Below are 26322 nucleotides of genomic sequence, written 5' to 3'. Positions count from 1 at the left end.
TCTACAGAGAGGACAGATCACCTCAGTAAAGGGCCTGTATTGGCTGCCCAGAAGCAAACAAGCTAAAGCACATCAGTCAGCCCAATCAACACGTTTGGTTTCCTTGGGGAGACTCAGCATCAATTACTAGAAATGCTTTTTTTTTTAGATACGTTTTTATTGTTTTCCAAGAGCAACAAAGCAAAGTCCAATTTTCCCTTTTGCATCACAGGTACTTGGTTCAGGTATCGTTTTCTTTCATCTGATAATTCTGTAGATGATTCATTTCTAGCATGCCAAATGTCATGGAAATCTTTATTCAGACCCGTGCTTTAACATTGCCAGTGGCCACAGCAGAAACGGCATACTCCAAAGCACAAAGTATTTCTTGAATGTCATTACAAAGGGCTGAATCAGTGACTGAAATTTAACCAAGAGATTATCCAGCTGAGATAGGAATGTGAGTTGTTTAGGAACCCTATGTACACTGGTTAATGAGTTCTTGGGTTGAGCATTCGATGTAGGCTGAATTATCTTTTTAATTGGCTGGGGCCTCACCGTAAGTTAGATGAGTCATCAGTAGATCTATGTATTTCAGCTTCAATGGTTAAAACATCATTGATCGCTAGGATTAGCAATCACTTTACTAGACACATAATTATTGCCGTCAGAAGCGAGAAGAGATGAATTACTTATACACTCCTTTAACCCTATTCAGAGAGGCATTAATGTGCGTCTCAGCTTGAGCAAACCTGTGGGTAATGGTCCAAAAGAAAGAAAAAAACATCAATAGTTAGCATAGAGGACCAAATCCTTATTTGAAAGGTTAGACCCAGAAACGTTCTTCTTGCCTATCATGAAAAGAAAACTGAAGAGGGTGGGCCTATCCCAGCTTCTTCCGGTTGCTGACAGTGTACGGCTAGACCTGCCTGTCATTGAACCAGGCATTGTCCAGGCACTTCCTGCTATGCGGGAGAGGTAGGCTTGTTAAATACTGTTGTCTGTGGGCTTGCTCTCCGTGACACAGGTATTGTGAGATTGGAAATGCATGTCTGCGGGAGAGACAGGCTTGTTAAATAGTGTTGTCCATGGGATGCCTGCTAAGTGATGCAAGCGGTTGTGGTATTTGGAGTGCCGTGTCGTACATCCAAAGATCAAAGTATAATGAAACATTTCCTGTGCTCAGTTCTTAACACTCTTATGAAAGAGAATTTTGTTTTAATGATCTGAAAGAAACACGTTAGTTAGATTCCTCACCTTAGAATATGCCCAGGCGTCAGACTGGATCCGGAAGATTTTTCGTCAGCAATACCCCTTGCGCGTCGCTAGGCGTCGTCTGCGGCTCCGCGTCCGTCGTCGGCGTCGTGCGCCGGAATGACGTCGTCGGAGTACTTAGACGCCGCCCTCGCGCGCTGACGTCAGTTCTTCTTTTTTCCGCGCCAGTAAGCTGAGGAAATATGAATTTTTTATGGTCAATTGTGTCCCCTATCTTAGACCCCAACGGCTCCATGTACATGCTACAAGTACATGTATGTTCCCTCCAGTTCCAGCTATGAAGACGCAAATACATGTGTGTCCAACGTCAACCTGTCCTCTTTCAGATTCGCCATGAATGAGTCGAATATTCCATTCCTAAGTATGATTGGCCACCGACTTTATATGGTTCACTTTTCACGTTTTACAGTTCAGGCGAGTAGGCCCTGAATTCTGCCATCAAGCCTTTTCCTGCTTCTGCCTCTGAAATGCTCCAGCCTGGACCTGCATCGGTATCCATGAACTTTGTCCTACTCCTTGCGCGGCTAACGGTGCCTGACGCGGCCTGTTGCCTGCCAAAAACTGTATTCAGCCTTCAAGTTATCTGCTCCGCTCCTCACCCAATGCATTCCTGTCTAGTAGTTTAGGTAAACATCCTTCCTGCCACCGAGCAAAGGGCTCGGCCTCGCTGTCTTTATGCAAGTAATTCATAGCCCCTGTTACCATGGAAGATTCCTGCCCCCTCGCATCTCATGTAGACACATAGACGCTTGTACATGCACTAACAGTCAGTATAGAATAGATTCCGTCTGAGAGACCTTTCCTTTGGATAAAACAGTTCCTTAAACAAAGATATTAGATACGATTTGGGATTAGGTTGACCTGACCCCCCAGACTTCTGTCTCCACATGTAGAGCTAAATGTCAATTCCCCTTCACCCTCTAGTTGCACGTCAATCACACGTCATGCGGCTGCACGTGCATCTCTGCCAAATATTTCTGCTGACACTGCAGGATTCTCTTATGGATCCGCCCACTTGTGACATCGTTTTTAATGACGTTTCTAGTATACGCCTATTATTACGCCTATTTTCATTACGTATGTGTATTCTTATCTGTATTATCAGCTGTTACGCCTCCTGCATCTGTCTTAATGTAATGCTTTTCATATATATATATGATTACTTGTCAATAATGCATTGCCTATCCCTTCCTGAACCTTCGTGGTGATGGAATATGATTGCCTGGTTCGAACCATAATTCCTTTGTAAGGAATAAAGTCCTTTTCAGAACCTCTAATACCACGGATTCTGCCTCTTATTTTGATTGAGTTATTCTTACTAGACTTTACCGCATAAAAAATAGTACAGGTAATTTAAATATTTACCACAAAGCGCAGATCCGGGAGAGCTACCCCTTTAGTCATTTTTTGACTAACCTTTTTGATCCTTTTTGATCTTGTCTCGACTCCGGTGCCGGTAGGATGCCTGGTTTTAAAGCCTGTGCTGACTGCAACCGCTTGATGTCGGTTACGGACCATCACCGCCGGTGCCTTTACTGCTTGGGCCTCGGCCACGACGCGGAGTCGTGTTCGGACTGCAAGGCCCTGACCTCGAAGGCTAGACGGGAGCGGTCCCGTAAGCTTCTCGAGATTCGCCACTCGGCTCCGCGCGCCTCTCGATCCCGGTCCAGGAGGAGGTCCAAGGATCGGTCGCGGAGCCGCAGCAGACGTCACCATCGGTCGTCGGGATCCAAGTCTTCGGGTAAGTCGAAGCATTCCAAGAGGCGACACCGCTCTTCGGACTCCCCTCGCCGGTCGCGCGACTCGGCCGAGGGTCAGGGTGGTTCCACCCCCGCGGCTCCGGCAGAGCCGCAGGCGCCGCGCAAGTCCCCATACCCACCGGTCCCTGGGACTGACGCGACGCCGGCGGAAGTCAGTGCCTTCCTCTCGGCCATGAGGAGCCTGGCTCCGCCGTCGACGCCCGCTGGCGCGCCTTCGGGCCCCGCAGACCCGACTGGGCTGCCTTGCCTGCCGGCGGCTCCGGCCCCGGCGCCGTTGACAGCTCCGGCCTCGACGCCGCAAGCGCCCGAGGGACCCGTTCCCGAGTCCCCGCCGACGCCGGTCGACCTCGTAACGCCTCCTCTGCCGGCGTCGACACCGATACCACCCCCGACGCCGACGTCGGCTCCGCTCGACGTCGAGCCCCAGTTCAGCCCCACCCCGGGCCCGGCGCCGGTACGGCGTCGATGGACGCCGCGTTCGGCGCCGCTGGAGACACATTATGTCTATCGCCCGGCTCCGCTCCTTCCTCCTGTATACCAGGAATCGGATGATGGGGACAACTGGGAGGGATCCGAGGATCCTATGGCCCTTCAGGCTCAAATGTCACAGGACTGGGCAGATGAACTGGGGGAGGCCAGTGGCCTGGATACCTCTCCGGACACTGGATTCGTCTCTCCTCCGACTGTGGCTTTGGATGAGGGCGCTGCTTTCTCTGTGGTGCTGCGCAAGGCGGCCGCAGCCCTTGGGCTCGAGCTGCCTGCCGTGGCTGTGAGGACTAACGTCCTTACTGAGGTGCTTCAGTCTGCAGCAAGCTCCACTGAGCCTCTGCTGCAATTCAATGAGGCCCTCATTGACGTTCTGCAGGGCACCTGATCCAAGCCCTCCACAGTTCCTCCTGTGGACAGGAACGTCGCCAGGCGCCACTGCCCTGCTCCGGGCGACCCCAGTTTTCTGTCCCAACACCCTACCCCTGAGAGCCTGGTTATCCAGGCCTCTACCTCTCGATCCTCTTTCCCGACCGCCCCGCCGGACCGGGATTCCAAGAGACTGGAACAGTTTGGCAAGAAGCTGTTCTCCTCCCTTAGTTTGGGCCTGCGGTCTTTGAACACCGCTTGTCTCTTGGACCGTTATTCCCACTATCTGTGGGATGCGGTGGAGGACGTGCTGCCCCTGTGTCCGGAGGAGGTCCGGACACGACTTACCCAGGCTCTGGCCGATGGGAGGGATGCAGCGCGACATGCTATCCGATGTGGGCTTGACACCACGGACTCGCTGGGTAGGGCCATTTCTACCACAGTGGCGCTTAGACGTCACGCCTGGCTGCGGTCCACGTCATTTTCGGCCGATGTCCAGAGCACTCTCATGGACATGCCCTTTGATGGCACTCGCCTTTTTGGCGAGAAAGCGGACAGTGCGCTGAATCGCTTTAAGGACTCCCGGGCTACGGCCAAGTCCTTGGGCCTCTCGGCCCCGCGGTCGCAAACTTCCGCCTTTCGCCACTTTCGTGGCCAAGGAAGGGGTGCCTCCTCACGTGCGCCTAGCCACCAGCCGCAGAACCAACCTGCGCGCGGACGTGGTTTCGCCGAGGCGGTTCTGGAGGACGACGAGGTCAGCCCACATCCACCCCGGCAGCATCCGCCTCAAAGCCTTCCTAGTCCGAGCTTTCAGGCCCATTCCACGCCAGTGGGCGGCAGAGTTCGCCATCACCTGCTCCACTGGCGGTCCATCACATCGGACAGGTGGGTGCTGCAAATCGTCCGAAGGGGCTACTCCCTCCCCTTCGAGATGACCCCTCCAGCCATGCCACCGCCGCACCACCGTATCTCGGGGGATCATTTGAATCTTCTCCACGAGGAAGTTTCGGCCCTCTTGGCCAAGGGGGCCATCGAGCGCGTTCCGAGCCCAGAAGTAGGTCGTGGTTGTTATTCCCACTACTTTCTGGTTCCCAAGAAGGGCAAAGGGGGCCTACGCCCTATCTTGGACCTCCGGAACGTCAATGCCTTCCTCCGGAAGGAAAGGTTCAAGATGTTAACTTTGGCTCAGGTTCTAGCTGCCCTAGACCCCGGAGACTGGATGGTAGCGTTGGACTTGCAGGACGCTTATTTCCACATCCCCGTCCTGCCGGCCCACCGGCGTTACCTGCGGTTCACGGTGGGCCAAGAGCACTTTCAGTTTACCGTGCTCCCCTTCGGCCTCACCAGTGCCCCTCGGGTGTTCACGAAAGTGATTTATTTATTTATTTATTTATGAAGCTTGTAAAGCGCACAGCTACCTCCGGCGGAGGTGTCCCGGCGCTAGGATTACAGAATTGTCCCCAGGAAGAGTAACCAGAGTCATATCCCACAAAGGGACTAGGAAAAAGCGAGAGTCTGACAATACCAGGCCCTAACGCTTAGAGAACAACCATGTCTTAAGTTTGCGTCGAAAAGCTTGCTCAGATTCGCAAAACCTGAGATCAAGGGGAAGGTTGTTCCAGAGCTTTGCGGCAGTGACGGTGAAAGATCTGCCGCCACACCGAGAAAGCTTGAATCTTGGTACCATCAGAAGACGAAGGTTGTTGGATCTTAGATGCCTAACTGAAACAGAGATTTTGAGACGCTTTCTCAAATAAAGCGGGCCAATTCCATGAATAGCCCGAAATGTCAGGGTCAGGATTTTGAAATCGATGCGACGTAAAATGGGAAGCCAGTGAAGGTCTTCTCGGTAGGCTCTGACTGAAGTACGGGCAGGGATATTACCAATGAGCCGGGCTGCCGCGTTTTGAACTATTTGCAGGCGGTCGATAAGGTATAGAGGGGCACCTGCATAAAGACTGTTAGCATAGTCCAAATGGGTGGTGATAAGAGCCTGGACCACAGTTTTGCGGGAAGATTGAGGAAGGAAGGGGAAGATTTTCCTGATCATACGTAATTTAGAGAAACAGGCCCCTACCACTTTGTTGACTTGTACACTTCCAGACAAAGAGTTGTCAAAAGTGTACCCAAGGTTACGAGCTGCCTGAACGGGGGTGGGAGGAGGATTCAAGATGGTAGGCCACCAAAGGAAAGCAGGGGGGGGGGATTTCTTGCTGAAAAAAAGAACCTCAGTTTTGTCGGTGTTAAGGGCAAGATGATTAGCTGACATCCAGGTGCAGATGTTGCCAAGGCAGTTTCTAAAGTTGGAAAAGAGGGAGTCAGAATGGTCTCGAAAGGAGAAAATAAGCTGAGTATCGTCAGCATAGGAGACCACCCTGACACCCCAGGACTCAACTACCTTGGCCAGAGGAGCCACATAAGCATTGAAGAGTAGAGGGCTCAAAGCGGAGCCCTGGGGCACTCCGCACAAGAGGGGTTTGTCCTCGGATTCAAAAGGGTGCATCAAAACCCTTTGAGAACGAGTAGACAAAAAAGAAGTAATCCAGGCCAACACTGTCCCACCCACCCCTAGCTGTTGTAAGCGGGTGGTAAGTATTTTATGGGAAACAGTATCAAAAGCAGCGGATAGGTCGAGGAGGACCAACATGGCCTCCTCGCCCCTATCCACTGATTCCCTGATGATTTCTGAGACTTCAAGCAGCGCTGTCTGTGCTGTAGCCGGTTCTAAAGCCGGACTGGGAGTCGTGTAGTAGCTGGTTTGACTCAAGGTATAGTGCCAACTGTTTCTGTACCACCTTCTCCAGAATCTTGGCAGGTTTAGGCAGAAGCGAAATGGGTCGATAGTTGCTAAAAAGAAAAGGATCGGCACCGGGTTTTTTCAGTATGGGGACAATCCGGGCCTGTTTCCAAACTAAGGGAAATAGGCCACGCGACAGAGAGGCATTCCAGATGGAAAGAAACGGGTTCACTAGAATGGGGGCAAGAGTGCTCATAACTTTGGCCGGGACTGGGTCTAGGGGGGAACCAGACTTGACGTTGTGCAGCAAGACTAACGCAGGGTCTGGAGTTAGCTCGCAAAAAGAATTGAAAGAGCAGGAGAGGGGGCAAGAGCGATCTTCAGAGTGGTCAGGAGTTGTCGCTGCAAAGGAGGAAGAAAGTTTAACTATCTTCTCTTGGAAGAAATCAGACAATCCATTGCAGAGATCTTGAGTGGGGGTACAGAGGGATTTTGAAGCAGTGGGGTTTACGAAATCTTTCACAATGGAGAAAAGGGTTTTAGAGGAATTCTGCGCCTGTTGAATAAGATTGGAAAAGTAAGCTCTCATAGAAGAGCGTTTAAGTTTATGGAAATGATTTAGGGCAGATTTGTAAGCCGATTTGGCTAAAGGATCATAGTTTACTCTCCATTTGCGTTCCAGCTGCTTACACTTGCTCTTTTCCACACGCAGCAGAGGGGAAAACCAAGGGGCAGAAGGGCGAGATCTGAAGGAAGTAAGAGGAGCAAGAGGGGAAACAGAGTCAAGCGCATCGGAGAGAGACGAATTAAATCTCAAAGTTTCAGAATTAAGGTCATTTAAATGGTTAAAACGAAAACGGAGATGAGCTTCCACAGAGTCACAAGTAACTTTGGCCCATTTACGTCCTTTAACTCGATTAAGGGGGATAGTGGGACGAGGGGTGGGAGCCAAGAACGAAAAAGGAATGAGAAAGTGATCGGTCCAAGTCAAAGGAGTGGGGGGGAGGGTGGAGAGGGTAGGAAGATTAGAAAAAATGAGGTCAAGTGTGTGGCCAGCTATATGAGTCGAGTCTGTCACAAATTGGGACAGGGTGAGTCCTTGTAGAGTTTCTAACAAAGAGGAGGCTAGAGTACAGGAAGGATTATCAATATGTAAATTAAAATCTCCTAAGACAGTAAAATGGGAGTGTTTGCGGTGGTCGCAGCTCATCTGCGCAGATCAGGGGTTCCAGTCTTCCCCTATCTCGACGACTGGTTGTTGAAGGCGGGCTCGCCCCAGTCAGTCGTCTCCCACCTCCAGACTACGGCGGATCTCCTGCATTTGCTGGGATTTTCCATCAACGTGCCGAAGTCACACTTGAGTCCCTCTCAGAAGCTCCTCTTCATCGGAGCGGTTCTCGATTCGGCGCAGTTCCGGGTCCATCCACCGGAACAGCGGGTCCGGGATATACAGGCCCTGATTCCCATCTTTCGGCCTCTATCCTGGGTTTCGGTCAGGCTAGTGTTGCGGCTTCTGGGTCTGATGGCCTCCTGCATCCTACTAGTGCATCACGCCAGGTGGCGCATGCGGGCTCTGCAGTGGGACCTGAAGTTTCAGTGGGCCCAGCATCACGGCAACCTGTCCGACCATGTCTTGATCTCGGAGGGCACTGCGCAGCAGTTGCAGTGGTGGCTCACGGACCGCGATTGGGTCAAGGGCAAGAGCCTCTCCCTTCCCCAACCGGAGCATGTCGTAGTGACGGATGCGTCCCTCCTGGGATGGGGTGGCCATATGGGAGAGGCGGAGATCAGAGGCCTCTGGTCTCCGGCGGAGTCTCGTCTCCACATCAACCTGTTGGAGTTGAGAGCGATCCGGCTTGCACTGAAAGCCTTCCTTCCCTCTGTCAGGGGAAGTGTCGTGCAGGTGTTCACGGACAACACCACCGCCATGTGGTATTGCAACAAACAGGGCGGGGTGGGGTCGTGGACCCTTTGTCAGGAGGCTCTGCGCCTCTGGACATGGCTGGAACACCAGGGCGTCACCCTAGTGGTTCAACATCTGGCGGGCTCTCTGAACGCCAGAGCAGACGAACTCAGCCGCCGGTGCATGATGGATCACGAATGGCGTCTGAACTCCGAAGTGGCGCAAGGTCTCTTTCAGCAGTGGGGAGAGCCTTGGTTAGATCTATTCGCCACCGAAGAGAACGCGCAATGTCAGCAGTTCTGCGCTTTGGAATTTCCAAGGCGGCACTCGCTCGGCGACGCTTTTCGTCACGAGTGGAGTTGCGGTCTGTTGTACGCCTTTCCGCCTATACCACTTCTGCCCAGAGTGCTGAAGAAGATCAGGCGCGACCGGGCCCAAGTCATCTTGGTGGCTCCGGACTGGGCACGAAGGTACTGGTATCCCGAGCTACTCAGTATGTTGACCGATCCTCCGATACGTCTGCCCCTTTGGGAGGATCTTCTGTCGCAGCAGCAGGGGACGGTCCTCCACCCGAACCTGTCCAGCCTCCACCTCCATGCGTGGAGATTGAGCGTCGGCAGTTGATGCCATTTGACTTGCCTACCTGAAGTCTGTGATATCATTCTGGCAGCCAGGCGTCCCTCCACAAAGACGGTATACGCCTGCCGGTGGAACAAATTTGTGGCATGGTGCACAGCAAAGGCTGTGGATCCCCTTTCCGCCCCTCTTTCTGAGGTTCTACTGTTTCTTCTTTCTTTGGCCCGGCAGGGCTCTGCCCTGGGCACCCTGAAAGGTTATCTTGCTGCCATCTCTGCCTTCTTGCGGCTTCCTGATCAGCCTTCTCTTTTCAAGTCCCCTGTAGTTACACGCTTTCTAAAAGGCATTACTCACACGTTCCCTTCTGTCCCTTTTGTAATGCCTCAGTGGGACTTGAAACTTGTTCTCACATTTCTCATGTGTGCTCCCTTTGAGCCTCTTCATAATTGTCCTCTTCGTCTGCTGACGCTTAAGACTGCTTTTCTGGTTGCCATCACCTCGGCTAGACGGGTGAGTGAGCTCCAGGCTTTATCTTCAAAGCCTCCTTTTCTCTCTGTTCATCCGGACAAGGTTGTCCTTCGGCCTCGTCCCTCCTTTCTTCCGAAAGTGGTAACTCCATTTCATCTTGGGCAGTCTGTCACCTTGCCTACCTTCTTTCCGCCTCCGCATCCTTCCAAAGAGGAAGAGAGGCTCCACCGTCTGGACCCAAAACGTGCGCTCTCCTTTTATTTGGACCGCACAAAGCAGTTCCGGGTGGACGACCAACTTTTCGTTGGATACGTGGGTGCTAAGAAGGGGAAAGCTGTGCACAATCGGTGGGTCGTTTTGTGCATCAAAATTTGTTACTCCTTGGCAAAAAAGGACCCTCCTGCTGGGCTGCGCGCCCATTCTACTCGGGCCACAGCGGCTACTACTGCTTTGGGACGGGGTGTCCCTTTGCAGGACATCTGTCAGGCGGCGACGTGGGCTTCACTACACACGTTTGCCAGGCATTATTGCCTTGACAGCCAAGTCCGGAGGGATGGCTTCTTTGGCCGTTCTGTCCTCCAGGACTTTCTGGTGTGATCTTGGTTCGCAGACCCACCACCGGGGATGGTATTGCTTGGGTATCTATTCTAAGGTGAGGAATCTAACTAACGTGTTTCTTTCAGATGAACAAGTTACTTACCTTCGGTAACAATGTATCTGTAAGAAACATTAGTTAGTTCGATTCCTCACCGACCCACCCATCCTCCCCGTTCTGCGAACTGACATCTAGGGTTAAGGTTGTCCTTTTCAGGCCCCTAGATTTTATTTTTGGCACCAGTGTCAGTCTTTGCATGGCTCTGCGTTCCTGGCGCGGTAAGCTATGTACAAGAACTGACGTCAGCGCGCGAGGGCGGCGTCTAAGTACTCCGACGTCATTCCGGTGCACGACGCCGACGACGGACGCGGAGCCGCAGACGATGCCTAGCGACGCGCAAGGGGTATTGCTGACGAAAAATCTTCCGGATCCAGTCTGACGCCTGGGGATATTCTAAGGTGAGGAATCTAACTAACTAATGTTTCTAACAGATACATCGTTACCGAAGGTAAGTAACTTGTTCGTTAATGCATATTCACCCATAGTAACACACCTATCTACACAGGTGAAAACCAGCTTACAGACCACTAATTGTATTTTTTTAAAAAATTTGTATTGGGTTATACATCAAAGCAAATGCAAACAGCAGGTAGTGCAAGGATATGGCATACAGAGTGAGGAACCATATTGATACGTCTCGGGGTATGGAACAACATCAAAGAATATGAACGTAAAACATTATTCAAATATCCTGGTAGTTCCAACGGTGCAGTATGAAAAGGCATATCAAGCGTATATATGCAGGCCACCCAACAGGGATGGAGTTTAAAACTTGGGGGTGAAGGGGATTGGTTGGGGTGCAATGGCAGGTGGGTCTGTGTGAAGGAGCACCAGGGTATACTTAGGTGAGGGGGTGCCATGGAGGTAGAGGTGACTCAGGAGGATGGGCCACCGTGTCAACACGTGGCCATAGACATGGAGTTGACAAGGTGGGCCAGGGCAAAGGAGGAAGGTTCCAGAGAGGATAGAGTGTAAAGCAGGGTGTGATTTCTAACAGTAATAGTCCTCAGGTTGTGATGGAGATGAGGGCCAGTGTCACTCACAGGGAAAGGTGGTCAGTACCCATAAGCCATAAGAAGTGTATCCCATTCAGGAGAGATGGGGCGCTATGAAGGTGACGGACCTCCTCATATTGTAAAGCCTTCTCCTCCGCCCTCACCCATTTTCACATCTCTATGTGCTTTGCCACCACTGAAGGTGCTGTTCTGGCCCTCCACTGGAGTGTGAGCATCTTTTTGGCCAGTAGAAGCGCCATGGCTGCATAGGTCGACGGTACTGTATGTTGTTACCTATGTTTAAAGACACTTAAAGCGCATGCTTCCCATGTGCATGTTGCTCCACTTTGAGTTTACCTTAAATAAAAAGACAAGAGGCATTTGGCAAAACAGGAACAAGTTGGTTTCATTAAACACTGCAGCTGGGAGAGCCTCGACAGAGTGCGTCTGATCAAAGTCTCTCGGTGTACAAAGTTTTGGTCACTGTTATATATAGTTTGTGGGGTACAGTATAGCAATTTTCTACATTCCAAAAAAACTTCTCAGTCATAAATCAACAAATTCAGGCATCTGATAATGACACAGATGGCTCTCCACCTCGGGGACAGCAAGTATGGCCAGTGTGTATGTGTGTAGGGATCCAGATGTCTAGCATGATGAGCACGTGATCACTACATGGTGTACATGTTATGTCCTGATTGGTTGAGTGTTTCTATCTACATGTGATATCTAGCTTTCTGGTATTTTGGGGAACATGAGCCCTTGGCCAAACATGTTTTATTGGGGCCAATTTCCCCAACTATCTATATGTGGTATCGATCAGGGTTTTTCCTGGGCACCCATTTGTCTTTGTGTTGAGAGACCCCACCTGTGACCTGGTATTCAATAGGTCTGGATGTGGGTCATAGAACTTGTATAACCACGTACTTCTGATTCTGGGTTCATGGGGAGGCCACCTTGCATTAACGGGCACTGGCATGGTCGTGCGGGAAAAGGTTATGGCATACGTTGACATTGCATTTATTGGTATTGCCGTTGTCAGGTCTGCACACATCACGGTAATCATTGACATCGTATACACCCGTTCCACATGCAGATGTTGGGAAGTTCTGTGACCTCTCGTGATGTGGCATGTACTGACTGCCAGTAACCTTGAAGGGTCAGGCAGGACCATAGCATGTGAATTAGGTCTGGAAAGTGGCTGTGGCAACATGGGCAGCAGAGATGTGCTGTGGGAAAGTAGCGATTAAGTTGTGCAGGGATCAGATAGGCCCGGTGAAGCATAAAGAATTATATATTCTTAAAGCGGGCATTCCTAGAGACTAGCTGGGCGAGTTCTTGGATATATTCCCATTCTGTGTCATGTAGTACCCTCCCGAGGTCAATCTCCCACCTGCTGTGCAGAGCAGCTAGGGGAGCCCCAGTGAGCTCCTGAGTGGCTTTGTACGGCCAAGTAATCCGGTGGTGACCCTCCCCCATGGTAAGTATAGTCTGTATAACTAGGTGAGTGTTGGGATCTGTGTCAAGTGTGTCCCAAGGTGTCTGACATATAAGAGTCTATAGGTGAGAAATTCCTCAGGTGTGATACCGTAGTCTGTGATAAGTTGTTCAGAGGTAAGAATTTGCCCATCGGAGACGAGATCCCCTATGGTAGCAAGCGACTGCTCCCTCCAGCTCTGTATCTCCCGGGTCAAGTAGAAGTCAGGATAGCGAGGAAGGCCCACCAGAGGGAGTGCTGGAGCATGAGCAGGGGTGCGACGTGTGAGGCGATGGACTCGAACCAGGCATCTGTGAGCCACCGTCACCTGCAGAGACCAAGGGGATTAGGGTGTGACCTTTGGGAGCAAGTATTCCGGGATTGTTGCCGGGGACAGAGGTCCTTGACATGTTTCTCCCAAGTTGAGCCCAGATGTTCAGCTCGCCACCCACTATAACTGTGCTGCAAGGAAGTAAGCTTCGAAGGAAAGGGCGCTCAAGCCGCCCTGCCCTACCAGTAACTGCAATTTTTCAGGGTGATTGGGTAGAGTTAGTGCCCCCAGATAAGGTTGTATAGTAATGTGTGTAATTAGCATTAAAAAGTTTGTGGCTGGACTATGGGGAGGTTCGCAAAAGAATAAAGGAGTCTGGGGAAAAAACACAATCTTAGCCAGTGCTGTCTTACTTGTAGGAGCCTCACGCCGTATAAGAGCGGTATTGCCAAGATGTATCTCTCGAGGTACCAAGCCGGGGCAGAGTGGATAGACTGATGATTTTTGCCCAGTTTACCAGGAGTCCACCTGCTCTTGCAAAATCAGTCAGTGTAGCGTGTAGTGGAGAAAGGTCTGCATCAATGTCCCGTAAATATAAGAGTAAATCATCAGCATAGAGGTACATCCCATGTGTCCTATCAGCTAAGGAGATGTTCCAGGTCTGACCCTCCCTCCGAAGTCTCATGGCGAGGGGCACCATTGACATATTGAAAAGTAAGGGGGACAGTGGGCATCCTTACCTGCTTCCGCAGCCCTCAGAAAAGGGGGGATGAGATAAGATGGCCTAAGTTAATCCGGGTAGTGGGGTTGGTGTAGAGCAGCTTTGTGTAAGCCAGCAAGCGCTTGCCTATTCCCATTAGGGCCAGGACATGGAAGAGGTAGTCCCATGTTAATGATTCAAATGCATTCTCAAGATCTAGTATGAGGTAGGCTGCTTGCTGGGAACAAGCCTGCATCTGATCTTTATTATGAATCAGGTTCCTGATGTTTTTTGAGGTACTGTGTCCTGAGACGAAGCCATTCTGATCTGGATGAAGGAGCTCGGGCCAACCTGGACATACCTACTAGAAAAGATTTTCCCTAAGATCTTGTAGTACGCTCTTAGGTTAGCAGTCAGTCCTTATGATGTTAGAGTGGTGTGGTCCCTATCGGGCTTGAGAATAGAGACCAAGACGGATTCCTGGAGGGACTGAGGAAGTTCTCCAGTACGCAGTGTGTTGTTCACCACTCCTTGTTTAGATTGACAGGCTTCCTAAGGTGCATAAGTTTATGCATGTTGTTGATTTTACCCAGACACTTTACTGTTGATCATAGCCTTCTCACCATTCTATGCCCCAGAGAAGACATTTATTTCCAAATTTCTAGTAAATACAATATGTGATACACTTCTAGTTGTAGATTCCTTACCTTTAGAATTTCCCCCAGGCGTCAGTCTGGATCCGGTGATTTTTAATTAGCAATACCCCTGGGCGTCAGCAGGTGGCGTTTGTCCATTCCGCATCTGTCGTTGGCGTCATGCGCTCTGGAAATGACATAGCAGGACCCACATGAACACAGCCCGGGCGTGCTGACGTCAGTTCTTTCTTTTTCTGTGTCAGCCTAATCACAGATCCGGAGAGTGCTACCCCGTTGCTGTTTTTTGACTACCCTTTTTTGACTTTTGTCAAAGTTTTTTCTGAGTCTTGGAATCCTGGTGGCGTTGAGATGTCCCAACGCCACTAGGAACGGATTCAAGCCCTGCGGATCCTGTCATCAGATGATGTCCGTGACGGATCTGCGTCTCGTGTTCCTTTGGTTCTTCGAGTGTGACTACGACCCAAAGTCGTGCTCCAAGTGCCGGGCCAGGAATCCGAAGGCTTTGCGGGAGCAGTCCCTAAAGCTGTTGGAGGCCCGGCACCCAGCTCTGCGTCGCTCCCGTTCTCAGTTGAGAGGAAGATCCCGAGAACGGTGGTCAAGCCCGCACTCCTCGTCCCATTCAAAATCTTCTGAACGTTTAGGTAAGCACAAGAAGAAGTCGAAGAAGCATAGGCGTTCTTCGACTTCACCCGGTCCGTCGGCTGACACGACCCAGGACCATTTCCGAGATGACTCCATGCCTCCACTTTTCCGGGAGCCATAGCTTCTGCCCAAATATGACAGTATTATGAAGCCTTGCACCTCATATTTGGGCAGCCTGGCTCTGCTGGTGCACCTTCATGCCCCTGTGGAGTCGGTTGGGGCCCTCAGGCCTTCAACTCCGGCGGCTCTGGCCCCGGCGGGCCCCCATGGATCCATTATCAGATCCGGACTGACATCAGTCGTTCCACCTCGACCTTCCCAGACATCGATCCCAGCGGCGATACTCCCTGTGCCGACCGTGCGCCCATCCGGCGTTGACCCCATCGTCGAGATTGATGTCTGTTCCGTTGCCTGAGGAAACTTTTGTCCCTATGTTTATTCCCGGTGTTGATTTTGTACTGGGAGGTGGTGAAGAGGACTGGGAGGGGCCACTGGACCCTTTAACTGACCAGCTTAAAGACCCCATGGACTGGCAGATGGACCTGGTTGAGGCCAGTGGGTTGGACTCTTCCCTTGACACTGGCTTGCTTTCTCCCCTTACCGTGGCTATGGAGGAGGGGGCTCCTGCGCAATGGTGGTAAGAAGGGCAGCTGAGGTCTTGACCTCAAGATCCCTTCGGTGGCAGTCAGGACTAACCTTCTGACAGGTGCTTCAGCCTGTGGCTTCTCCCTCCGAACCTCTTTTGCCTTTCAGTGAAGCCCTCACAGATGTTCTTCTGGGCACTTGGTCCAGCACAGGGGCTCCTGTGGACAGAACAATCCCCGCCCCCCCCTCGCCCCCCCCCCCCCCCCTCCTCCAATAGGGAATCCAAGAAGCTGGATCATCTTGAGAAGAGGATGTTTTCTTACTCCAGCTTGACATTGTGGTCGGTGAATACCTGTTAAATATGGGAGTCTCTAGTTGACAATGGTTTGCACCGTTGTCCAAGTAAGGACCCTTCTTCCTAGTCAGGATAAGGGGGATACACTTCTAAAATAACCCCTGATCACCCCCTTGGTAGCTTGGCACGAGCAGACAGGCTTATCTCAGAGGCAGTGTTTAAAGCATTTGTTAACACATACAGTAATACAGTGATACAGTGAAAACACTACAAATGGACACCACACCAGTTTAGAAAAATAAGTAATCTTTATCTTAACCAAAGAAGACCAAAGAGACAAAAATCCACAATACAGTAATGAAAATATGACTTTCAAATGGTAGAAATAGTGCAGTTCAAAGCAAATTGCATATGCAACACTTTTCACCCAAAGTACCTTGGATGCGTCGCGCACACAAACAAAAAGGGCCACAGGGAAGGTGATGCTTCGGTTCCTTACACTCAGGAAAGGTGATGCGTCGGTTCCTTGCTCCGGGGGTGGGGCGGTGATGCATTGGTTCCTTACTGCTACGCAAGGGAGGTGATGCATCGGTTGCTTACTGCTGCGCAGGGGAGGTGATGCATCGGTTCCTTACCGGAGAGGAGGTGATGCGTCGGTTTTTTACTGCGTGGGGAGGTGATGAATCGGTTTCTTACTATGTCCCGCAACGATGCAACAGACTTGGCGCCTCGATGCGATGTGACGAACTTGGATGATGCGTGGGTTCGTGCAGCTGCACAGCTGCTCGGTGCGGTGATCTCAGACTTCGAAGATCAGTGCACTTGATGTGGCGGGCGGCAATTTCTCGAGCTGCGGGCAGGCGCTGCAACGATGCGATGCGTCAGAAACAGATGCGAATGCATCACACTTCTCGTTGTTGCGTTGCTTTTCCCTGCTCCCTGCGGCCAACAGCCTCCAGAGGTCCAAAACAACAGCAGGCACCTCTTAGCAGGTCAAAACTCCCAGCAAGGAAGTTCAGGGGAGCTGGTGGTGAAGTCTATGCGTCCCTGAGACTTCAGAACAGGAGGCAAGCTCAATTTCAAGCCCTTGGAGATCTTCCTCAAGCAGGGGACACAGCAAACCGTAAAGTCCTTTCTCCTTTCCTTGGCAGAAAGTAGCCACTGCAGGCCATCCCCAGACAGCAAAACAGCACAGGAGCAGTATTCCTCCTCAGCTTCCCTGGCTCTTTTCCTTGATTTCCCAGAAGTGATCTAAAAGTCTGGGGGCTGAGCCCCTCTTTTTTTATACAGTAAATCTTTGTTCTCTCCTGGCCCAGGGCTCTGAGCCGGGGGGGCACTTTGTATGTGCAAAACAACCTCCATTGGCAGTGTGAGCCCTGGCTCCAGACACACCACAGTGGGGCGGAGCCACCATTGTGCAAGGCAGGTTCAGCCCTATTCAGGTGCAGGTGCTACTTCTCCCACCACTCCAAATGCAGATCAGGCCTATTCAGCCTAGCGCCGACTCATCCGGACTCCCTGGAGCCGCTGCACATCCTAAGCCCCTGTCACTCCAAAGCCAGACAGTCAATACACATCCTAGCAGAGGCACACTGGAAGGCTAAGGAAGAAAATACCTACTTTTTAAAAGTGGTATTTTCAAACACAGAATGTTAAAATCACCCGCACTTAAAGATGCATTTTAACATTCTGAGTTTAGGCATACTAAACTTTATTTTCCTACCTTGTTAGGGGTAGACAAAATTCTAAATTCAGCAAAATGTCATTTGTTTATATTCTTCACGTTTTCCTATAGAAAGTAACAGTTAAACATTTTTGTGATGGAAAGTTCTGGAATCTGTGGGGTGCCACAAACTTCCACCCACGCAGAATTCCCCCAAGTTTCCACATAAAAATGGCACCTCACCTGTGTGGGTAGGCGTAGTGCCTGCAACAGGAAATGGCCCAAAACGTTTTGTGGAGACATCAGAATTATCTATCACAAAACAACCTGGTCTTGCAAGGGAGTCACCTGCGTTTTTGGTCCCGGGCTCGACGGCCATCTAGGAACACCTACCAAACCCAGACATTTCTGGAAACTAGACACCCGGGGAGCCCAGGGAGGTGTGGCTTTCATGGATCCCCCTGCGTTTTCCAAAATCGAGTGCGAACCTCAAGTTTAGGTCAAATGAAAAAATCACGTTTTCCTCCCATTTCTGGAAATTCGTGGGATCACCAGGTCGGCACAAATTTCCTACCACACAGCGTTCCTCAAGGTCTCTCCATAAAAAGGCAAAAATACTGTAGCAAATTTTTTAGGGGGGGGGGGCATTGACATGCCCATTCTGGGTAGCCTCCACCCCTACTATAGCTAAAGAAAATACTCCCTGGTACTTAGTGGGCTTTCTGCCCCCGATCTGGGCACCACCTGCCCCTAAATTTACATTAAAAAAAGTCCTTTTTTCCTAGTAGGTTTTCTACCCTGCCCAGGGGGATCAGATCGGGAGCTATTGCCCCAATCTGCCTCCTGGGGTGTGGGGGCAGAAAGACTGTGGCTATTTTTTTGGGGGGGTGACATTGGCATGCCTATTCTGGGCAGCCCCCACGCCTAAATTTACATAAATATGTAATCTCTGGTTCCTAGTGGGCTATTGGCCCCTGTTTTAGGATGTTGGGGGCATTGGCATGCCCATTTTGGGCAGCCCCCACCCCTACATATACAAATAAAAAGAATCCCTGGTGCCTAGTGTGCTTTCTGCCACCCGGGGGAGAGTAAAAGTGCTCATATTAGTTGGGGGAAGGAAAGGCCCTTGCCCAAGGGGCCGCTCCCCTGTTATCTAATGGTGGATCCATGCTTGGAGATCGCCCTTCTGCGGCGATCCCTAAGCAGGGATCCTCTAGGGAAGGAGATTTCCCCTTTCCAACGACATCTCTCCCATGTGTTTTAGTGCTATGGAGCTGAGATACCCCCAAGAGCACCGAAGCATGGAAACTGTAATGAACCGATCGGCTCATTTCAGTTTCCCTTTCAGTGTAAAGACGTCAGCGCACCACGATCGTCATTACAATGAAAAAAACTAAAATCCTTCTGGAGGTTGGGGAAGCTCATCACCGACCACCTGAGGTTAAAAAAAATAAAAGGAAATTCCTCTGCAGTTTACAGAAGAGTTTTCTCGGTGGTGTGCGTTGGGTGTAACAGTTACGTCCTCTGCACATCAGCGCCACAGCTGAGGAGGTAACCATTAAGTCCTTGACATAGAACGGGTTAAGCAGGAATGCAACGACCCCTGACACATCCCAGCTCCTCAGCAACTACCAGTTTTCTCAGCTTTCTGGATCTCAACACTCCCGAATCCAGTGGTGGAAGCATGCAGTTGCCAGGATACAACAGTCTCCTGTCTCTCACCAATCTGCTAACATAATTTCGTCCCTCGCACCTCTGACTACTGCCTCCCTCTTTTCTTTTGTTTCGTCTATTTGGCCGTACTCGGTTCTCTCCCACGCAAATGCTCGAACAGGTGTCTGACATGAATGGTTGCTAGTGGTCCTCTGTTTGCTAACGCAGGTGGGCACAAAGAAGCACAGTCTATTTCAAATACATAGCTCAAATAGTGTGTCCATTTATGCATGCCTGACTTTAAATGTGTTGTAACATGTTTAGCCCGGCCTTTTGGGCTTGCCAATGGTTGTTTGAAAATCCTTATTGAACTCTGGATTTCTCTAGTATCAGTGTTTTTGTATTATGCTACTCTTTTAACCTCCAAAAATGTTCACTGAATAGGATACAAACACAGACAGCCCACTTGCTCTCTCTCCTACTTGAAAGATATGTGCTTGTTGCAAAGATGATGCATCATCCTCATTTATTCTCCAAAAATGCCAAGGTCAGGAATGCATAGCTTCCTTAGATGTGAAGTAAATTCTATACTTTTGTAAAACGGACATTCATGTAATTGTAACAGTACGAACTGATTAATATATATGGTTTACAGTTTACAGTGTGGTTGTAATTGTTTATCCTTTGAATTATTTTGAGCAGGTAATGTGGACGGGCTTGCCTTGCAAAAACTTTCACCTTCTTATTTGTTGTGCTATCCTGGAATCTGAAAAACCCAATATAATGGATCAGAACTATGGCTTCAACGAAATTCTAAAGGTATATACTATTGTATGTTTTTACTTGCTTTATAATGACCTCATCATAAAATTGATACCTTTAATCTACCCTCGGACATAAGCAATCAAAAATGTTAATAAGACCACACACTAACACAGAGTTGCAGATGTTACTCCTGTGAGCACTAACAAGAGACAAGTGGAGTAGATGGTGCACATTGCACAGCCCTCTCCTGTTGGCTCTTTCTTCATCACTGTAGCCATCACTTAATGAGCAGTGTTCTCCCCTTCTCTTGCCCCTTTCCTTTCATATTGGAAAAAAGGTTTGATCCCTCCCCTTCTTGCAATATGATGATATAAGTACCACCCGCGTCTCTCCTAATTGGCGCCTTTTTTCGGAGTCTGGCAGGCCTTTGCCTCTGTGAGTGTTAATCAGTTGTACTGTTTATTTTCATTTTGAGGGACTTTTTGTCATATAATTATTGTTCTATTTTGCTTCTATTTTTTGTCTTTCCTAACAGAAACGACTTTTTGTCTTTGTCCTTCATTGGTCATGAATGTTTTTGAGTGACAGTTTTAGTTTTGTGATGTTGTTACAGCACCACATGGATGTGATTCTGAGCCTATGGTCTCTAAGCCAGATTCTAATGTGTGAATGATGTTCTACATACATGTGTTCAGTGGTTCAAATTAATAAAATTAATGAAAAAATAATTCTGTAGGATTACTGATAACTTTAAGGTAAATTGCTGCCTTTTGTACAATTTTGGAATAATCTGAGATTTTCTCGTGGTTATCTATGTAAGTCATAGGAACTCCGCGTGTATTCATTTCCCCACGCCATACATAAAAGGATCAGCAATTTCAACGTCAACCCATAAACAGCCGTTTTAGGCATATCTTATCCTGATGGAGAGTTCCTCTCTTCTTGATGCTCACAAAAACTTGACAATTTTTAAGGGACTCAGATGACAAAAGAAACCTGATGCTGTTTTTGTATTAACAGCTAAGTGATCAAGTTCTACAGGGCCAAAAGTAGGTTGAAGTTTCAGATTCTTATAAAAATGAAGAAGACGGCTAATTGAAAGTAAATTGTGTATTAGTGCAAGATGTTATCACGGAAATTTTGTGCATATTACAAAAAGTTACATCAATAAGACAATAATTTCCTTAATATTCAAAGAACAGCACTTAACCATAACACTTCCTTATAGAAACTGCCCCTCTTATCAAATTGACAGCAATGTAACAGATTTAAGGAGTGTAAAGGGAATGTAAAATTCTAAAACGTTCTCGGTTCGAGGCATGTGGGCTGCTGAATTCATATCTGTGCATAGATCGCCGCCTAGTGTTGGGTCCGGATGTTTTCACGTTGTTGTCCTGGAAGAGTCTTCGAAGTATCCTGAGATAGGTGACTCCTCCCCTGGACCACAGTGCGCATGGGCATCCTCTCCATCCTCAGATTGTTTTTTTCCGCCATTGGGTTCGGATGTGCTTATCTTGACTCAAGTTAGGGAAAACTTTTTTTCAGGCCAAAAGGCCTTTAGTTCGCGTCAGTACTGTTCCCGATCGGTATCGATAGTTACTTGTTAGTTTACTGACTTAACAAAACCAACTTTTTCGCATCTTATCCGACCATCGACCCCACATCGACGATGGAATCGAGGACACCATTCAAGCGGTGTCCTGTTTGCAATGCGAAATATCCCCATGTCGACGTCCACCCGGTGTGCAACAAATGCCTTTCACCGGATCACGACGAATCCACATGTATGGCCTGTGCCCGATTCCGATCCAAAAAGACTCTCCGGAATCGACGAGCAGCGAGACTTGAAGCGCAGCAAGCGGCACCGGCCCCAACCAACATCTTCAGCGCCGAGGACGATGATGTGGAAGGCATGGAGAACCTACCCTCCAGCCCCGCTTCCGAACACGATTCCGGATCGGAAGACATCGAAGAACAACTCTTTCACAGAGATGAAGCCGACACCGAGGTAGGAGACTACGATGAGGCCTTAGGGGCCGAAGAAAGTAGCTCCTGTGACGAGCAAGGCCTACCCGTACAGACGGAGGATATCCCAGTGCGTCAGTCTATGGCTCCGGTCGAGGGATCGCCTTCGGGCCTTACCCAAGACCTATCCCGCAGTTCTTCGGCCCCGCCCTCGGGCCCGGCCTCGGACATTCAGCGACAGCCATTAGTACCCAAAACGACTGGTTTCCCTTCCTCGAAACCGAAACCAAAAGTCGTGTCGGTTCCACAGAAACTGAAACTGAAAGTGACACTGGTCGGATCGAAGCCCACTACACCTTCGACGCCAGCCAAACCCGTCGGCACCGACCGCACCAAACGGGACTTCGGTGCCGAACTCGCAGCAGCCGACGTCGGCGCCGACACACGGAAAAAGGCCATCGGTACCGCCAAACCGCCTCGGCACTCGGCACCGAAACCATCGGCTCCAGCCACGAAGGTCAAAATGGCCGCTGCGTCGCACACCGCTTCGAAAGCAGCACCTAAGGCCCAATCATCGACGCCGTCGACGGCTACTACCTCTCCTCGACTCGATGACCCCGTGGCCCCGAAGAAGTCCACGCCTGCCTCTACAGAACCGCTCGGCGCCAAAGAACTGTCGGCGTTCCAGGTGCGACAAGTTGCAGCGTCCTTGCAACGCATCAAAGAAAAGGCTGCCCTCCAGGACACGTCGGGCTCCGAGCCGAAAAAAGCTCAGAAAGCTTCTCCAGCACCACCCCATATCACTTTTGGCCTGCCGCCATCCACGGCGCCCAAAATGTTTGAAATAAGAACACGTGTCACCCAAACTAGGATCACACCTGCCGAACGCTCTCCTACGGAGACGTCACCGTCCCACATCATCGATGCCGACACCGGCAGAATTATGCTCCACAAGCGGAGAATATCTTCCGAACACGCTTTGGACTCCTACCGGATCCCGCTAAAGAAAAAGCTGCCAGCGGATTCGGAACCAGTTCTTTACGAACGTCTCCATACCTCTTACCCAGATCCAGAGTCATTCTCTCCGACACACTCCGAAACCGACGTTTTGGAGGACTATATGGGTGACGACTTCCCCTACCCCAGAGAGATGGACCCTGAAGGCCAACAGGACCCTGATCAGGCTTGGGATGACCCTGTGGACACGGGTGCACCCATGGATACACAGGAAACGCAGCTATATGGCGCAAAAACGTCTCCCACAGAGGACACTGCCGCATTCAACGCCCTAATTGAACGTGCTGCGGCCAATCATGGTGTGCAATTCCACTCTGACACAATCGAGGACGATTTTCTAATGGATACTTTCGCATCCTCAGAAAGGAATATCAAAACTCTACCCATGTTGAAAGGTGTCCTCAAACCAGCAAAGGACATTTTCAAAGAACCCTCCAGGGCAAGAGTAATAAACCCCAGGATCGACAAGAAATATAGGTCGGCGCCTGGGGACCCTACGTACATTAGAGGCCAGTTGCCTCTGGACTCCATCGTAGTCGCTAATGCTCGCAAACGGGCGCACTCGCAGACAACTGGGGATGCTCTTCCCCCGGACAAAGAGGCCAAGGTGCTAGAGACCTCCGGCAAACGGGTTCGAGCCCAGGCAGCTAACATATGGCGTATTGCCAATACCCAGGCGCTCCTAGCTCGCTACGATCGCGCACACTATGACACATTAGAAACCCTACTCCAACATCTCCCTGACCAATACAAAGAGGGAGCAGAGATCCTCATCAGGGAGGGACAACTCCTCACAAACGCATCCATTAAGTGTGCACTGGATGCCGCAGATACAGCTGACAGAGCAATAAACACCAACGTCATGTTACGACGACACGCCTGGTTACGAATCTCCGGATTCAAACCTGAGGTTCAAAATAACATTCTCAATCAACCGGTCAACCCCGACTACTTATTCGGACCAGAGGTTGACACCACCCTAGAAAAAATAAAAAAGGACACGGACACTGCAAAGTCCATGGGGGCTCTCCAAACGCAGACCTTTCGGAGTGGCTCCTTTCGTCGCCCCGGAAATAGAGGAGCAGGTAGAGGACAGGGGTCACAGCAAACCTACAACAAGGGCAACACACAAAGTACCTACGATAAAAACACCAGGGGTGGATATCGTGGGTCCAGCACAAAGGGCAGAGGACGCGGATACGGCAATACCAGGTCCTCCCCCAAGAACAAACAGTGACGCCCTCTCCCTTCCTCCCGACCACATAACACCTGTCGGGGGGAGGCTACAAAGGTTCCTGTCCACGTGGAACTCCATCACCACGGACAGGTGGGTCAAAGATATTATCAAACACGGTTACTGCCTAGAATTAACCTCCACCCCACCCACAATACCGCCAAAACACCGTCCTATGTCTTCAGAGCACTTAGCGCTATTACAGCAGGAAGTGCTAAGTATGCTGAAAAAAGGCGCAATAGAGGTCGTACCCGTCCACGAGCAAGGTACGGGGGGTGTACTCCCTGTACTTCTTAATACCAAAAAAGGACGGGTCACTCAGACCTATACTAGACCTGAGACCCCTCAACCGCTACATTCTCTCAGAGCATTTCCACATGCTCACCCTACAACAAGTCCTCCCGCTGCTCAAACAGGGAGACTTCCTAGCCACGCTAGACCTCAAAGATGCGTATTGCCACATACCCATACACCCGTCACACAGGAAACATCTCCGGTTCACCATTCAGGGGCAGCACTATCAATTCAAAGTCCTCCCCTTCGGAGTGACAACAGCACCCAGAGTTTTCACAAAGTGCCTAGCTACCGTGGCTGCACATCTACGAAGGCAACACATTCACGTCTACCCTTACCTGGACGACTGGCTTGTTCAGGCAACGTCAGCCCAGCAATGTGCCAGCCACATGTCCCGCACCATTCACCTTCTTCACAGTCTGGGATTCTCACTAAATTACCCGAAATCACATCTCCAACCCGCACACGTACAACAGTACCTAGGTGCGACCATAGACACTCTGGCAGCCACAGCTCAGCCAAATTTAGTGAGGATCAACAGCATGCAAATGCTGATTTCCAAGTTCAAACCCCAACACTCCCTTCCTGCGCGAGTGTTCATGCAGTTGATAGGCATGATGGCCTCCTGCATTTTCATAGTCCCACACGCGAGACTACATATGCGCCCGCTTCAGGAGTGCTTAGCACGTCAATGGAATCAGGCTCACGGGCAATTAAAAGACCTAGTGTTGGTGAGCGGTCGGGCATACAACTCTCTGCATTGGTGGAATCCACAAAACCTTTGCAAGGGCCGACCGTTCCAAGAGCCTGTTCCACAAATAATACTGACAGCGGACGCGTCTCTCCAGGGATGGGGAGCCCATGTACTCAATTACACAGTGCAGGGACTATGGACTACACAACAAAAGAAGATGCACATCAACCTTCTGGAACTGATGGCAATCTTCCTGGCTATGAAAGCATTCAAAGTACACCTGTGCAACAAGGTCGTGTTGATCCGGACGGACAACATGACTGCCATGTACTACATACAGAAGCAGGGAGGAACACACTCTCCACAGTTGTCTCATCTGGCTCAGAGCATGTGGAAGTGGGCCATTCAGAGGAACATATTCCTCATGGCGGAACACCTCCCCGGCAAAGACAACCAGATGGCGGATCTGCTCAGCAGACACAGCCACCAAATGCACGAGTGGGAGTTACACCCATCAGTACTCCAACCGTACTTCCAGCAGTGGGGTCATCCAGAGATAGACCTATTCGCCACAAGGGAAAACGCAAAATGCCAAAGCTTTGCCGCCAGGTTCCCACATCCACAGTCGCAGGGCAATGCGATATGGATGAACTGGTCCGGCAGATTTGCGTACGCTTTTCCCCCAGCGCCGTTGATACCGCTAGTGGCACGCAAACTGCGACAGCACTCACTGACACTCATCCTGGTTGCTCCAACATGGGCACGCCAGCCATGGTACACCACCTTTCTGGAACTTTCCGTGGTGCCGCATCAAAGGCTGCGGATCAAACCCGCGCTTTTAACGCAGAACCATGGAGAAATTCAGCACCCAGATCCGCAACAGCTGAACCTGGCAATCTGGCTCCTGAAGTCCTAGAGTTTGGCTACCTAAACCTGCCACCTGACTGTATGGACATCATTAAGGAAGCTAGGAGACCCACTACCAGAGCTTGCTATGCACCCAAATGGAAGAGGTTTGTCATTTATTGTAATAACAATGACATTAACCCGCTAGACGCATCCACTCAAAACATAATCTGTTACCTCTTACACCTATACCGATGCAATCTGGCATACACCTCAATACGTATCCATTTAACCGCAATAGCAGCCTATCTCCAAAACAGGCAGCACCTCTCTTTATTCAGAGTGCCTGCCATCAAAGCCTT

The 26322-nt window shown here is 50.3% G+C and overlaps 1 protein-coding gene across 3 annotated transcripts in view; it reads left to right on the top strand.

Moving 5' to 3' along the window:
* TBC1D15 (TBC1 domain family member 15) overlaps positions 1-26322 on the top strand; it is a 611295-nt gene that overhangs the window by 479199 nt on the left and 105774 nt on the right. For all 3 annotated transcript variants that reach the window (XM_085653851.1, XM_085653849.1, XM_085653850.1), the window contains one exon: positions 19848-19964. In XM_085653851.1, the coding sequence (XP_085509977.1) occupies positions 19848-19964 (117 nt within the window). The remainder of the gene's footprint in view (positions 1-19847; positions 19965-26322) is intronic.

The sequence above is a fragment of the Triturus cristatus genome, chromosome 4_1 (assembly GCF_964204655.1).
Source record: "Triturus cristatus chromosome 4_1, aTriCri1.1, whole genome shotgun sequence".
Classification (NCBI taxonomy): Eukaryota; Metazoa; Chordata; class Amphibia; order Caudata; family Salamandridae; genus Triturus; species Triturus cristatus.
Note: the sequence above shows the minus strand (reverse complement) of the source record. Positions and strands in the feature narration are given on the sequence as shown.